At 40.4% G+C, this 14,276-nt stretch overlaps 1 protein-coding gene across 1 annotated transcript in view; it reads left to right on the top strand.

The window, feature by feature from the left end:
* LOC147324971 (A disintegrin and metalloproteinase with thrombospondin motifs 20) overlaps nt 1–14,276 on the top strand; it is a 77,962-nt gene that overhangs the window by 12,812 nt on the left and 50,874 nt on the right. Inside the window, exons 4-9 of the mRNA XM_086299201.1 lie at nt 2,665–2,918; nt 7,842–7,925; nt 8,473–8,597; nt 8,708–8,748; nt 9,084–9,189; nt 12,281–12,427. Coding sequence (XP_086155327.1) covers nt 2,665–2,918; nt 7,842–7,925; nt 8,473–8,597; nt 8,708–8,748; nt 9,084–9,189; nt 12,281–12,427 — 757 coding nt within the window. The remainder of the gene's footprint in view (nt 1–2,664; nt 2,919–7,841; nt 7,926–8,472; nt 8,598–8,707; nt 8,749–9,083; nt 9,190–12,280; nt 12,428–14,276) is intronic.

Below are 14,276 nucleotides of genomic sequence, written 5' to 3'. Positions count from 1 at the left end.
GAGTTCAGTCATTGTGTGTATGGGATATTTTGTCTGCAATTATTCATGGCATTGAGTGAATACACAAACAGGGTAATGTTCATTGTTTTGATTGTGTTTTGGCACAGTGATATAAAGATTTACACATCCCGAGTCAATTAGGTGTTGGAACATAGAAGTGAGTGTGTTCTGTTGGTACAATTTAGCTGTGTGTACATTGGAATCGACTAGATTATAAGTTGGAAATGCCTACACTCATGCCATGCAGGGCCCCTTTTTAATAATGCTCCCGATCATGAGAAACCTCTGAAGTTCGAGTTTATATTCCAAGTTTGAAAAGAAATAATATCTATCAGGTTCTTTTTGTTGATAGTAAATTCCAACATGCAGAGCACAGAGATATAAAGACCTTCTGTGGCTGATTTTTCCAGTGCCCAGTGAGTGATGTAATGCCTCTGTGCATACAGTGGGTCAGTCACCCCTGTCTTCTCATGGTGTAAGTAGCAGCTCACTACCTAGCGAGAGGGGGATTTCAACCTAAGGCGATTTGGGAAGGTTGTGTGTGGCTAATCTGCACTGATTCAAAGGCTATTATAGCAGAAGGCAATATTTTCACCTCCTCCTCTTTTTTTTCCATCACACACTTGCTTACTCTGAGTCTTAACACCAATTTCTGAGGATGGAGAGATACTCCTCTGTGCTTTGATAATCCCTTTGATGTCGGACTGTCTGCAGCGATGAGTCTGTTTAAGGGGTTTAGTGCGGTGGGTTTTGGCCTTTGAGACTTTTCTTTCCCTGGAAAATACAAAGCTCCGTGCTGGCCCAGCTGCCCGGGCTGCGTGCACAGGCACAGACCGGCTTGGCGCTGGCTTGGATGCTGGTTCTGGCATGGGGTTGGGCCTCACGGCGGCAAGAGCTGTGGGCCATTGTGCCAGGGAGTCACGCTTCGCCTCGTGTGCCCACTGGGGGCATCGCTTGAATACTCACGGAGCACTGAATGAGTTTTCCTTTCTCTTTTTTTCCCTAATCTAACAGTTACACACAATCTGTCTCTGTGTGACTGTCTGGAAAGATTGAGTTTACAAAACACAATGGAAGTCTTCACTGTAATCGGGTTATCCAAAGTTGAGGAGGATGACGGATTCCAAACTATGCTTGGATCGTAAGCACTAGTGGTCTTACTTAAAGTAATTACATAGTCGGTGTAATTTTTTTTTAGCAACTTTTGCTACATTGTGTCCCTTTTGCGGCTTGGTTTAATGGAGGCAAAAGAAAAATACTACACCTATATGTACAAACATTTATTAAAAATTACAGCAATTTGAGTTTTGACAAAATAGGAAATTGACAGTGAAATCTTTCATTGTCAATTCTTAGCTATTTCATCAGTGGCTCCTGATATTTTTCTTCTTTTTCTTCTTTCAGCTGGTCCTTTTAGAGGTGGCCACAGCAGATCATTTATTTCCATCTCACCCAATCCCACTTCTTCTGTCACACCAACCCTCTGCATGTCCTCCTGCACTACATTCATGAATCTTCTCTTTGATCGTTCTTTTCCGCCCGCCTGGCATACGTTAAATCAATCTTTCCTCGGCAGGGCGACAGGTGAAACTGCTTTAAGCAAGCTTTCTTACACTATATCACGGATGTGCGCCAAAGCAACAGTGGAAATCAGAAGAGCACAATGATCGACCTGCACGCTTCGGTCCTGGACTTCTCACAAAATGCAGTGTAAAGTTATACAGTGCTGATTGACTGCTTAAGCATTTTGATGTTCATAGCTGATACGTGCAGTTTATCTGGCCCTCCATTGGTTGTCATTTTCAGTCAGGAGAATCTGGGGATATTGCAGAAAACAAACTCAACCCTTTTTTGTGATTTGGATTATTCCTGTGGTGTGACTGGGAAACCTCTTGCTGTTTTTTCCACTCTGTTTTTATTCAGAACTCCAGGGTTCTTATTAATGTGCAATCAACGCTACTTCATTTTTAAGTACAGCAAGTTTTTCTTGCCTTGCCTCTAATAATATAGGCAATCGGTCTGTGTCTCTGCCTCTGTGTTCCTCTTTTAACTTCACTCTGTCATGATGATGGAATCTACCGTTTGTAGCCAGCACAACACGTGCGCTTCAGCTGAGAGAAGTGAGCCATTTGAGTGTGCACTGTGTATGGCTGTCATTCTGGGTCTGAGGCTGCTGTTGGAGGCGGCGTATGAATGGAACTGTTTGAGTGTTAATGTGTTCCTTTCACCACGATTGTAACAATTTACCAAAATAATACAATGACTGGGGTATCCAGAGCGGAATATAGGATTTTTACGCCTCTGCATGGCGTAAACTGAGCCTAGTCTCTGTGACTCAGTAAAGTGCTGTTAAGGGATTTCTTAGTTTGTGTGGCTTCGTTTGAGACAGGAGAATCCAGATTGCCTGAGATAAAACACAGGCTCAAAACTCACCAGTGACTCTGTGTCTCTGGGTTCAACTGCTTTCCTGAACACTTGAATGAGACGGTTTATGGCAGGTGTCTGCAACAGAAGCCTAGTTATGTGATTGGAACTAAGCTGCGCCAGAACATGCACTGAACTGTAGATGTAGCTTGCTCTCTTATGAAACACCTTTATGACGTTAAGTAGTCCATTAAAAAAAAGGCTAATTACCACATTAAAATTATTTTCTTTCTTAAACAGAGAACTTGAAGAAGCCAGCCTCTTCAGAGATGAGAGGGACCATGAGAGAGGAGCTAGAATCTCTCAGAGCCACAGTAGAGCACCAACGCGTGCTCGAGAACAACTCCACCGGCCCACACCCGAGATCGCCACGCAGGCGCAAGCGTTTCCTGTCCTATCCTCGCTACGTTGAGCTGATGGTGACAGCAGATGCCAAAATGGTGCGTCACCATGGACGCAACCTAGAGCACTACATTCTAACAATCATGTCAGTAGTAAGTAAAATAATGTTTCTCATTTTTTTCAGTGTTTAAATGTGTTTTTGCTCAGTATTGTTTGCTGGCATTGCCTTCCTGTTGGGATTACATGCTACTAAAAGGTCTTTAACATATGATGGGGTTAGTTACTCAAGACCTTGTATGTGAGGAGAAGGGTTTTAAAATCAGCTGTTAAACCAATTTAACCAAACATCAATAACTGAACGATTTAGAGGTTCATTTAAAATACTGAAAAGTAGCAAAAACTTAGTGAAAGAACATGACAAACGTCTCAGTGTTAGCCATGCTGTTGTTCACAGCAGATTTCACAAGTCATTGAATTGTTTAAACTTGAGACTTGTAGACTTATAGAATAGTCAGTTAAACTTGAATGAAATGTAGGTTGCTCGGTTGCTAGAGACGAGCTAAATGCATATTTTTTTCCAAGCAATGTTTAACTCTATGTGGCCATGTTCTTTGGCTGTATGCTCAGCGTGTTGTTTCCCCATGTGTAAATAAGCGTCTCAAACTAGATCAAAATTAGGCTGGATGGAATACACTTACAAACATTAACCTTTCCACTAGATGGATCTAATTTAATAGATGCCAAATCTACAGCAGAGCTGTATTGAATTTAATGTGGTTTTGTGGACATTTACATTGAAAACATGCATCGTCTTTTTTTAATTGTGAAAGATCTCTAGAAAATGACCAAAACTTTACAGCAAAAAATAAACAACTTCAGATAAGAAACTTCTTATGATGATCGTCTCCATCATGAGGGTCAGATTTTAACATTAAATCAATGACACTCGTGCTATTGAACCTTTTTTAAAATGATAAACTCTGCTGAAATGAATGCAACAGAAATAAAGAGCAATCTGACATTTTGGTCACAGTAGTATTCAGAAGCTTTTTCAGTGAATACGCCACATATGACAACACTTTAAAAAATTTAAGTTCTGATATATACACCACGTACTCTGTGATATATTTCTTTCCACTATTAAAGCAATTGCCCAGTGGAAACTGCAGTCAAGTCCAGGGCTGTGTTTTTCTAGTCTTAGATTTTACTGTTTGGCATTTTTGGTCATTAACTCCGATGTAACCTCAGCATGCTTCTGCATATGCCAAACAAACCCTGTTAGCCTGTCCAGCACCTTGACCACTTTATAAGTCCTACTTTTGACTGTGAAAGAAGAATATTCATTTTAAGAATATTCATGGAGTTGTACGATAAAAACTGTCCAACAATAAAATACAACAGAAAGCACAAATATTCAGATAGACCATGGCTCACTAAGGGTTTACAAAATGCATGTAAAAAGAAAAATACACTCTATAGGGAATACCTAAAACAAAGAACAAAAGATGCTGAAAATAAATATAAAAAATACAAAAATAAGTTGACCAATATTATACGTGTAGAAAGGAGTATTATAGTAAAATATTGAACAACAATAAACATAATATGAAAGGAATATGGGATGTTTTAAACGGTATCATTAAAAATAATTCTGAACAACAAAGTTATCCACAATACTTTATCGATAATGGCAATATTATGGAAAACACTGCTGATAAGGTCAACAGCTTTAATCATTATTTTGTAAATATTGGACCAAAACTGGCAGAACAAATTCCCGAGTCACTGCCATCAGTAGACTGTAGTGAAAACCTGATTGATAGGAACCCTAACTCAATGTTCCTCACATCAGTGGAGGAAAAAGAAATAATTGACATTGTACACATGTGTAAATATAAAACATCTACTGATTGTAATGATATTGACATGAAAATCGTCAAGAAGGTCATTGAAGGAATTGTAGGACCTCTAATATATATTTGCAACTTATCATTTCAGACGGGAAAAGTGCCAAACAAAATGAAAATAGCTAAAGTTGTGCCGCTGTATGAAACCGGGGATAGACGCCACTTCACAAATTACAGGCCTGTTTCTTTACTACCACAATTCTCCAAAATCCTAGAAAACCTGTTTAATAAACGATTAGACAAATTCTTAGATAAATATAAATTACTCTCTGACAGTCAATATGGATTCAGATCAAAAAGATCAACATCTCTGGCATTAATCGAATCAATTGAGGAGATTACGAATGCTATAGATCAGAAACAGTATGCAGCTGGAGTATTTCTGGATCTCAAGAAAGCATTCGACACAATCAATCATGACATATTAATTAATAAACTGGAACGGTATGGGATTAGGGGGGTTGTACTGCAATGGGTGAAAAATTATTTAAGTGACCGGAAACAATTTGTGAAGCTGGGTGTCCATTCCTCATCATGCTTGGACATTGCTTGTGGTGTTCCACAAGGCTCTGTACTGGGTCCAAAATTATTTATTATTTATATAAATGATATTTGTAAGGCATCTGATATATTAAAATTAGTATTATTTGCAGATGACACAAATATTTTTTGTTCTGGGGGGAATCTAAAGGAGCTGCTGGATACAATTACTTCAGAAATGTGCAAAATTAAAAAATGGTTTAACAGGAACAAACTATCGCTAAATCTAAGTAAAACTAAAATTATCTTATTTGGGAATTCCCTTAGAAATGCACAAGTGCAGATTCATGTAGATGGTGTGGAAATTGAAAGAGTACTTGAACATAAGTTTCTTGGTGTGATTATAGATGATAAATTAAACTGGAAGTCTCATATAAATCATATACATAACAAAATTTCAAGAAGTGTCTCAATCTTGAGTAAAGTAAAACACATTCTGGACCACAAATCACTCCACATTCTCTATTGTTCCCTGATTGCACCGTATTTGAATTACTGTGCAGAGGTTTGGGGCAATACTTACAAATGTTCGCTATCATCAATCTTTATATTACAAAAAAGGGCCATAAGGATAATCCATAAAACTGGTTACAGAGATCATACAAATCCACTATTCTTAAAATCAAAAATTCTAAAATTCACAGATCTGGTTCATTTTCTCACAGCACAAATTATATATAAAGCAATAAATAACCTGCTTCCTGACAATATTCTAAAAATGTTTTCTAAAAGGGAACGGGGATACAATTTGAGGGGGGAATTAAATTTAAAACATCCTCCTATCCGTACAACATTAAAAAGTTTTTGCATCTCTGTGTGTGGAGTGAAGCTGTGGAACAGACTAAGTAAAGATATGAAGCAATGTCCAAGCATGGCGCAGTTTAAAAAGCGGTTTAAGGATATGGTTTTTACAGGGTACAGGGAAAAGGTAGAGATTTGATAGGGTGTTCTTGTCTAATATTTTCATGTGTGTGCGCATGCACGGGTTTGTTGGTATGGGTATATATATATATATATATATATATATATATATATATATATATATATATATATATATATAATTGTAGGTTGTGTATCCTTGAGGTGTTAATGGGGTTATTGAAAATGTGTATATGTGCGTATGTGTGTATATACGTATGTATGGATAGATAGAAACATATATGTGTATATATTAAAAAAAAAAAAATTTACACATAACATATAATGTAATTGCAAGGAGGTATTTCTGTAGTCTATTGATACTAGATAGTGGAAAAGGGGTGGGATTAAATAAGCTTATGCTTCTTCCTGCTCCTTTTTGAACATGGACGTTATTTGGAGTTGTGGTTGCTCGTTTTCCTTTTGTTTGCTTTGTTCATTTGTCTCTTTTAATTCTATTTTTTTTTATACTTTTTCAACATGTTCAAAATAAAGATTCAATCAATCAAAAAGAAGGCTGGTAATTAAGCCAGTGACACTGTGATGGACTGGGTAGTAAAACGTCTCAACTCAGGACGGGTTATTAATTCAACTGAGTTTAGTATCTGCTGTCTCTCTACACCATCACAGGCAAAATGTTTGAAACACTCATTTACTTGCAGAGGAGTAATGATTGTCAGTGGAGTGTCCTTAAAGGTTGCTGGAGTATAGTGAGTGTTGCATAGGCCAGTTTCGACAGCAAATCATGTTTATGTCTGCAGACCAGGGGGCAGCCATACACAAATGCATGCTTTTTCCCCCCCTGTCCTCTTTCAAATGGTTACATTTGCTCTACTTTTGCAAAAATTTATCCAAACTTACCATATTATTTTCTATTGGTCACGCCGATAAACTGTATAGATATGACCCCTGATGTCTTACTGTCTTACTGTTATTTTAAGAAGGTAGCTTTTAACCATGTAAAAAAATGTTGCACATGTAGCAAAATATAAATTCTAAGAAGTCCTAAAAAAACCTTTACTGTTTAATATTTGCTCCTGAATGCATTTTGCAGTAATTTATGGTGTCGTCCCCCCTCGCTTCTGGCTGTTAAACTGATCGCATGAGAGCATAAACTGGAGGTGAGAGTCTAATGAGCGGGGTCATGTGTCACCGTTGGATGACGTGCATACAAAGACAGTCTCGTTTTATTACTCAACCCGGGCAAGCCTGGGCTACGTTTGCTTCCCTCTATGTTACGATGAGGTAGCTGTTTATAGTAACTAATAAGTTCCTGTCATGAGGCCGTACCCTGTTTCGGGGCACCGCTGGCTGACCGTGACACGGGTGCACGAGAAACGCAAGAGTAGCAGAGGGGAAAAGAGTTGGAATATTTTGCTGTCCCCACAGAGGGGCTGCTTCACATTTGTAGCCAGGTCCAGTTTCTTTCTTTTCTTTTTCCTTTTCTATGGTCTTCTGGGTGGGGGGGTTGTAATTGGTTTAAATACTCTGTTGATTAAACTTACCCTCGAGGAGGCACTTTGTGCTTTCTTTTGACTTTGGTGAGCTGCTGCTATTTTGATTAAACCAAAATAGAGCTTAGCTAAAAGAGCCTTGACTGTGTGTTCCCATTCCAAGAACTTTAACTAATACATGACTCTAGCTCTGCTCTGACTCAGGTTAGTGGAAGTTTGCATTTTTTTTTGTCTGTGTGTTTTGTCTTTGTTACAGGTAGCAGCAGTGTACAGGGACCCCAGCATAGGAAACCTCATCAGCATCAAGATTGTCAAGCTTGTCATCATCCACAATGAACAGGTGAGTGCGGGGTCTTGAATGCTACGTGTACGCAGGTCATCTGCGCGTGGTTGACATCATTGCAGGTGTCTTTGGCTTGGCTTTTTTTTCTCTGTGGGGCCTCTTTGAAAGGAAGCTGTCTTTCTTGTCGGGCTTATGTGGAATACAAATCATAATGTATTAAGGCTGCTAGCCACCTGCAAATGAAATGCTCTGTTATCAGTTTTTGAATAAGTAGGCATTTGCCTAGGGATTTTCTTTGTTTAGTTTGGTCACGGTGAGATTTTCCTCACTACCTCTGTTATTGAAAGGACCACAGGAAAGAACATAAGGCCGTTGTAGGTTGCAAGATGTCACTGAAAAATTACCAATGTATGTCCTTGTTTTCCAAAAATCCAGCACCTAAATCTTTAGTCCAAACATTATAATCATAATGAACACAAACATAAGACTCACACATTAAAGAACCTGATGTTCTAATATGTCTTTACCACCATTATTAAAAAAGGTTACTGTATGTAAGCCCAGTTTGTTGGTCGTAACCCCACTGCTGTTTCACCCAAAACAGGAAGGTCCCACTGTGAGCTTCAACGCTGCCACCACTCTGCACAACTTCTGTGTCTGGCAGCAGAGCCACAACGTCCAGGACGACAGCCATCCTTCTCACCACGACACCGCGCTCCTCATAACCAGGTATCTGCCTTTCCCACCCCACCCCTCACCTCCTTTTCGAAAGCAAGTCGCTCGAGCACGCTGCCCTTTTCAGAAGGGATTTACAGGATGGTGTTTTTTCTTTTTCACAGGGAAGACATCTGCCGCGCTAAAGACAAATGTGACACATTAGGTAATATTTTGGCTTTTCATGCAAAAATATCTGCACGTTAAGTTCTTTTACAGTGAACTTTCCACTCCACTGACCACAGCTCATGAACTGTGCTGTAATGAGTTTATGGCAAGCTGTCAGCTAATAATATTATCGTGACAGAACAGAGTGGTAGACCTGGGAGGAGGGAGACTGTGGCAGTGCTAATCTCTCTTAGGAAACAGAAGTTTTGATGCCTTTAATCTTCTCAAACGCTCAAGCAACTATTTTTCCCCCAGACACACTTGGCTTGTAGATGTTTATGCGGATCTGTGTGTTTTCCTGTGTGTGCATATTGGTGTGTGTTGACCCTGTAGGGCTTGCTGAGCTGGGGACCATGTGCGACCCGTACCGGAGCTGCTCCATTAGTGAGGAAAATGGAATTAGTGCATCCTTCACCATCGCTCATGAGCTGGGCCATGTGTAAGTTGCAGTTCTAAACCTGTTGCCCCACCACCACCCCCATAACTCACACACACACACACATAGGACGTATGTCACCACTCAAAGCCAAGCTCGACTACAAAAGCCCTCTTATCAAGAGACACAGAGTGCAGCAGACACAGGTGCAAAACATAATAAAGAAAAAAAACCTTGACTTTTAATAACATGCCAGCCTACAATGCCTTACTATAGAGCTCAGGACGTCAACCCTCCATGTGTCCGAGCTTTACCTCGATAGCTATAAGCTCAAAGACACAACTTTATGTGAATGCCAGAAAAAACCCTCAAAAATCCTAATAATAATTGGACCTGGCATTGATGAACAACAACAAAGATTTTCTTGGAAATGGTACAAGGAGCAAGTACAAAGCTAAATATTGTATTTAGTACCTGGAAAGCCTTCCACCCCCCCCCCCCCCACCCCACCCCCCCGACTCCTCAGCGCCAAAGACAGGTAAAACAAACTGGAGATGTCACATCGCCATCATGTGCGGCTCGCCTTCGAGCGGGTAATAGCGGGGTTATCACAACATGCCTTTGCGCCAGAGAGTGTTTTCACAACAAGCAAATACTGCCACATGTGTGGAGTGAAGAAAGACTCGTACGCATAATCTGTCTTCAAATGACTGGGTCAAAACACATGACTTTATCTCTCGTATGAAGCGATGTTTATTCCAAACATCCATTTGTGGCGAAATTATGATAAATAAGTCATGACCTTCTCATTCTTACAAACGCTCCAGGTGATTTAAAACAGAGAGCTTACTTTTGGATAAAGACAAGGCCTCTGTCTTTGGTTTTTTTTTCTCTTCTGCTTCTCTCCATCTGGGTAGTAAAAAGGCGCACTGTCAGTGTGAGCCTGTGAGGTAATAGTTAAGAATGAGAGATATTTTTTTCTAGTTCCTCTGCCACGGTCACACATTTTTCCAGTGGAGAGACTGGACCAGAGGAGCAGCAGATGGACCAAGCTTACACCCTGCCCTTTTTACTTCGAGTCTCATGTGGATCTGTTTATGCTAAAGTTCAAGCAGCTGGAAGCCCACTTGGCTCTGTCTCTTGGCATGGCGAATCACTGTGTTTGCAGGCGTGAGCTCTCATGAGTGTTTGGCGCTCTGAGAAAGCCAGTGTCAGGTAATGGGACCCACTCAAGAGCACTGCAGATTAATCAGAGACTTATACTAATGGCTGGGAGGCCTTTCTCAGATAACTGCGAGAATGTGCGATCACTACTAGGCAGCACAGGGATTTTTAGGTGGCGTGGCGTCACTTGATAGCTCCTCAAAGGTGACATGTATGAGGACTTAAAACATTTGTCTGTCTTCACATGTCCCAGATCAAAAATAAATCTTCCTGACATTTTGCAAAAAAAGTATATCAAGTGTGTAAAGTGCACACAAAAAACAAAACAAATCAGAAAGCCAATGGGATAAAATCTCTGGGATTGTTAAAGATGGTTTCTTCTCGTGGACAAGTACATTCAGAGCAGCTAAGATGTGTAGTTCACAGACAGTGAGCCCTGCCTATCTTGAAGTGCTTTTCAAAGGAATTTAATCAAAGAAATACTTTTTTCAGTGCTGAAGATCCATCAAATAGGGTGGCAGAGTGGCGCGGGGACAGTGATGTGCACAGAGTGATGCAGTTATTTTGTTAAGAGCTTGAAGTGAGTGGTTTCGGATGCATGTAAATCACTGAAATTGGTTCCTCCATTGATCTAGCCACAAAACTGCCTGATTTATAACCTCATTACACTAAAAGGCTCTCATCTCAGGATTTTAAGGTTGTATTCTCATTTGTATCCTTCTGATCTGACTTATTTGACGCAACATATCCAGTTTTATGTTTTCTCTCCTTTTTTTTGTGAAACTCAATTCTATTTACTTTTTTTTTTACATCATAAGTGACAAAAAATCTTTTGCATAGTACCAGTTGATTCAGTTTTGATGTTGTGAGTATTATCCAACGGCTTGGTTTGTGTGCAGAGCTTATTACTGTGCCAGAGGCTTAATTATTTCCTGGGTGTTTGCCCTCGGGCCCTCCGTCTCCCGTAGGGTGGGCTTCATGCCAGCCATGCTAGATCTTGTTTGTGTGGTGGTATGGATTGACCCTCAGCTCTAGCCCAGAGCACAGCACTGCCCCACATCCTGGCGTAAACATCTCAAGACATCATACAGCTGCATGGGATCCTGTGTGTATAAATACATGTGTACTCATGCGTGCATGTATTTATGGGTAATGCGCCAAACCGCAGTACAAAACAGGACATCTATGCTGGGCTGCACTGTTCTGGACATGATCAAGAAAACCTGCTCTATGAGACTGCCAGCTACAGACAGCCTGGATGAATTCATTAGTTTGCAGCTTCCATGCCTCATTACGTACAGTTATTCTTTTGCAAAGACTCCCGTCTCACTGCTTGATCGCTAAAGACAAATGCTCAAACAATTAGCTGGTTAACTGATTTTTGGACTTGCAGAAAATACAGGAAATAGTATTATCTCAGCAAATGTTTGTGATAATGTTATTGCAGCTTTATTGGTAAGATTGTGTACACATCAGTCTTGTTCTCCTGTCTGTGAGAGCAACTGATGTGTGAGGTGCTATTACCCCCAGCTTTTTCTAAGCATTAAGCCCTTTGAGAATGTGAGATGGTGAGCTTTGACCTCTAAGCTGGAGGTAGATCTCACTAGCATGTTGTTCTCGATGTTGAAGCCAATAGATAATGATAGATGGAGTGTGACATTTTTTTAAGACAATGTTGCACCACCTACTGGCCAGTTGGAGTTTTCTTGAAACTCTTGAAAGGATTTTACTCTCTAAATATTTAGCAAATAATACAAATAAGGATGTGCATGTATTTGGAAGTGGAAAACAAACAGACCAGTAGAGGAAAAGTGCAAAGTGTGAGGAATAACTCAAAGATATTACCGGATCTGTGGGCTGGTTGTGAACCCCTGCTACAAATGACTGAGAGTCGATCTTAGACATTTATCCTTTTTACTATGGCATATCTAATAATCAGATGATAACCCTCACAATCTCTAAATTCCCCCCTTTTTTTGTTCTGCACCAGGTTCAACATGCCTCATGATGACAACCCCAAGTGCCGGGAGGCAGGGATAAAGCACCAGTATCACGTCATGGCTCCTACACTTAACTACGATACCAACCCTTGGTCGTGGTCCAAGTGCAGTCGCAAGTACATCACCGACTTTCTTGAGTAGGTATCTGCAGCTCTCCTATCTGGTTCTAAATTGCTTCGTAATCAAAACATGTGACTCATTATGAACTCTTCTCACGGGAGAGAAAGTGATGGTTTTTCCAGCTTTTACATGTAACTGCTTCCAGTCTCCCACAGAACTCTGCAGACAGGTCAGTGTAATGTAAACTGTGTGGAGTTGTTATTGCCTTGTGTTGAAAGAGTATTTCCTGTTTGAATTTGGGGGTCTTCCTCAGCTGACCTGAGCGATGGATCTCCTGAAGTCCTTCATCTGTCTCCCTGCTCAGACAGAGCTATTTTGTAAAGAAGCTGGCCAAACAGTAATCTAGTCACTAATCCCATTTCATCACCACAACCTTGTGCATGGGGAGGTGGCTGATTCAGCTACTCCAAACCCGCACCCACGGACGCTCATCCTGACTTCGATTCAAAATGGGAAATGTCAGTTATAATTACATCTTCCCTGAACATGACCCTTTAATCTTTGCCTCCTTTCCTCTGTTAATTGTAGAGGCCTTCACAAAGGACAGCCTTGTTAACCAGATGCGTCTCGAGAATTAGGCGATGGCCTCATATGGAGTTTTAAGGCCATGCTCTTTGCATAGTTTCCAGCTAGCCCGGACCTCAGCATCCAGTGGTTGGAACTTGCAGCCAAAGTTGAAAAGAATGTCCATCTGTCTCTTTATTGTTTGGATAAAGTTGTGTTGCTCTTCTGTTTGTATCTAATTACTACACAAAAAAACAGGAAGAGCATGACGTGAACGTCAGTCGCATTCATGTTAAACTGTAACATTTGTTAGTCACTTTGGATGTAACACACAGTGCAGGTATCGAGAACGAAGCACTGGCTTCGGTGTGGGAGCCGCGGTGGTGGGAAAGGCTCTTGAGAGTGCAGTCCAAGTGCTTTTGAAGTTTTTTGCAAGCCAACAATGAGGAGCATTGATTGAAAGTAGCACTTCTGCAGCACCACTCCTGCTGAGTGGACCGACCTGGTCAAGTATATCAGTGTTTTGACTGCCCATTCTTCCCGTAGAGTAAATTCAACCTGTAACAGTTTACAAAACGAAAGGCCGTGCCACCTCTCAAACATCCCTTTTCAAACAGCAACGGATTCCCCAATGCAGTCCCTCTTGTCTGAATATTGTTGTAATAATGTGCACTCAAGTCCCGTACCTGAAAGCTGATGAAAACTGTACTGTTGTAGTGCAGTGTCATTGTGTCCCATCTGCTGCACAAAGACACTATTCATTCCTACTCTGGCACTGTGCAATTTGATTTAACCCACAACATCCAAATATAAAATTTAAATGCAACTCTTTGACTATTCCTACGCTCTAGTTCTTGTTCATTTTGGGGAAACCCTATCAATTTCCTATGTACATCTCAAATTTTGCCAAAGCAGCAACAACTCTTATAAAGTGTAATGTGAAATTATTATAAATAATCCATCAGCATCTATTTTCTTGACGAAAACTAGGAGCTACTACATCTACTTTGTGTTTATTCATATATAACTGTAATTCAGTTCAATTCAATTTTTTATATAGCACTTTTATGTTAAAGTAAAGACATTATACAGCAAAAACCTCAACAATCAGATGACCCCATTTGAGCAAGCACTTGGTGACAGTGGGAAGGAAAAACTCCCTTTTAACAGGAAGAAACCTCAGGCGGGACCAGGCTCACGGAGGGACAGCCATCTGGTTGTGGATGAGGAAGTTGAAGACAATCTTCATACAGTTGAAGACAGAATTATCAGCCTCCCTCCATGAGAGTAGTCACATATTCTTTCTTTATGATTCCTTCCACTTTGAGATGCACTTAAACGTCCCTACAACACAATACCACC

Source organism: Aulonocara sp. 'chitande type north' Nkhata Bay, linkage group LG7 (genome assembly GCF_057382095.1).
Source record: "Aulonocara sp. 'chitande type north' Nkhata Bay isolate Kocher_YH1m ecotype deep benthic linkage group LG7, A_spYH_male_GT1.1, whole genome shotgun sequence".
Classification (NCBI taxonomy): Eukaryota; Metazoa; Chordata; class Actinopteri; order Cichliformes; family Cichlidae; genus Aulonocara; species Aulonocara sp. 'chitande type north' Nkhata Bay.
The sequence above is the reverse complement of the archived record's forward strand: the minus strand, read 5'-3'. Positions and strand labels throughout refer to the sequence as shown.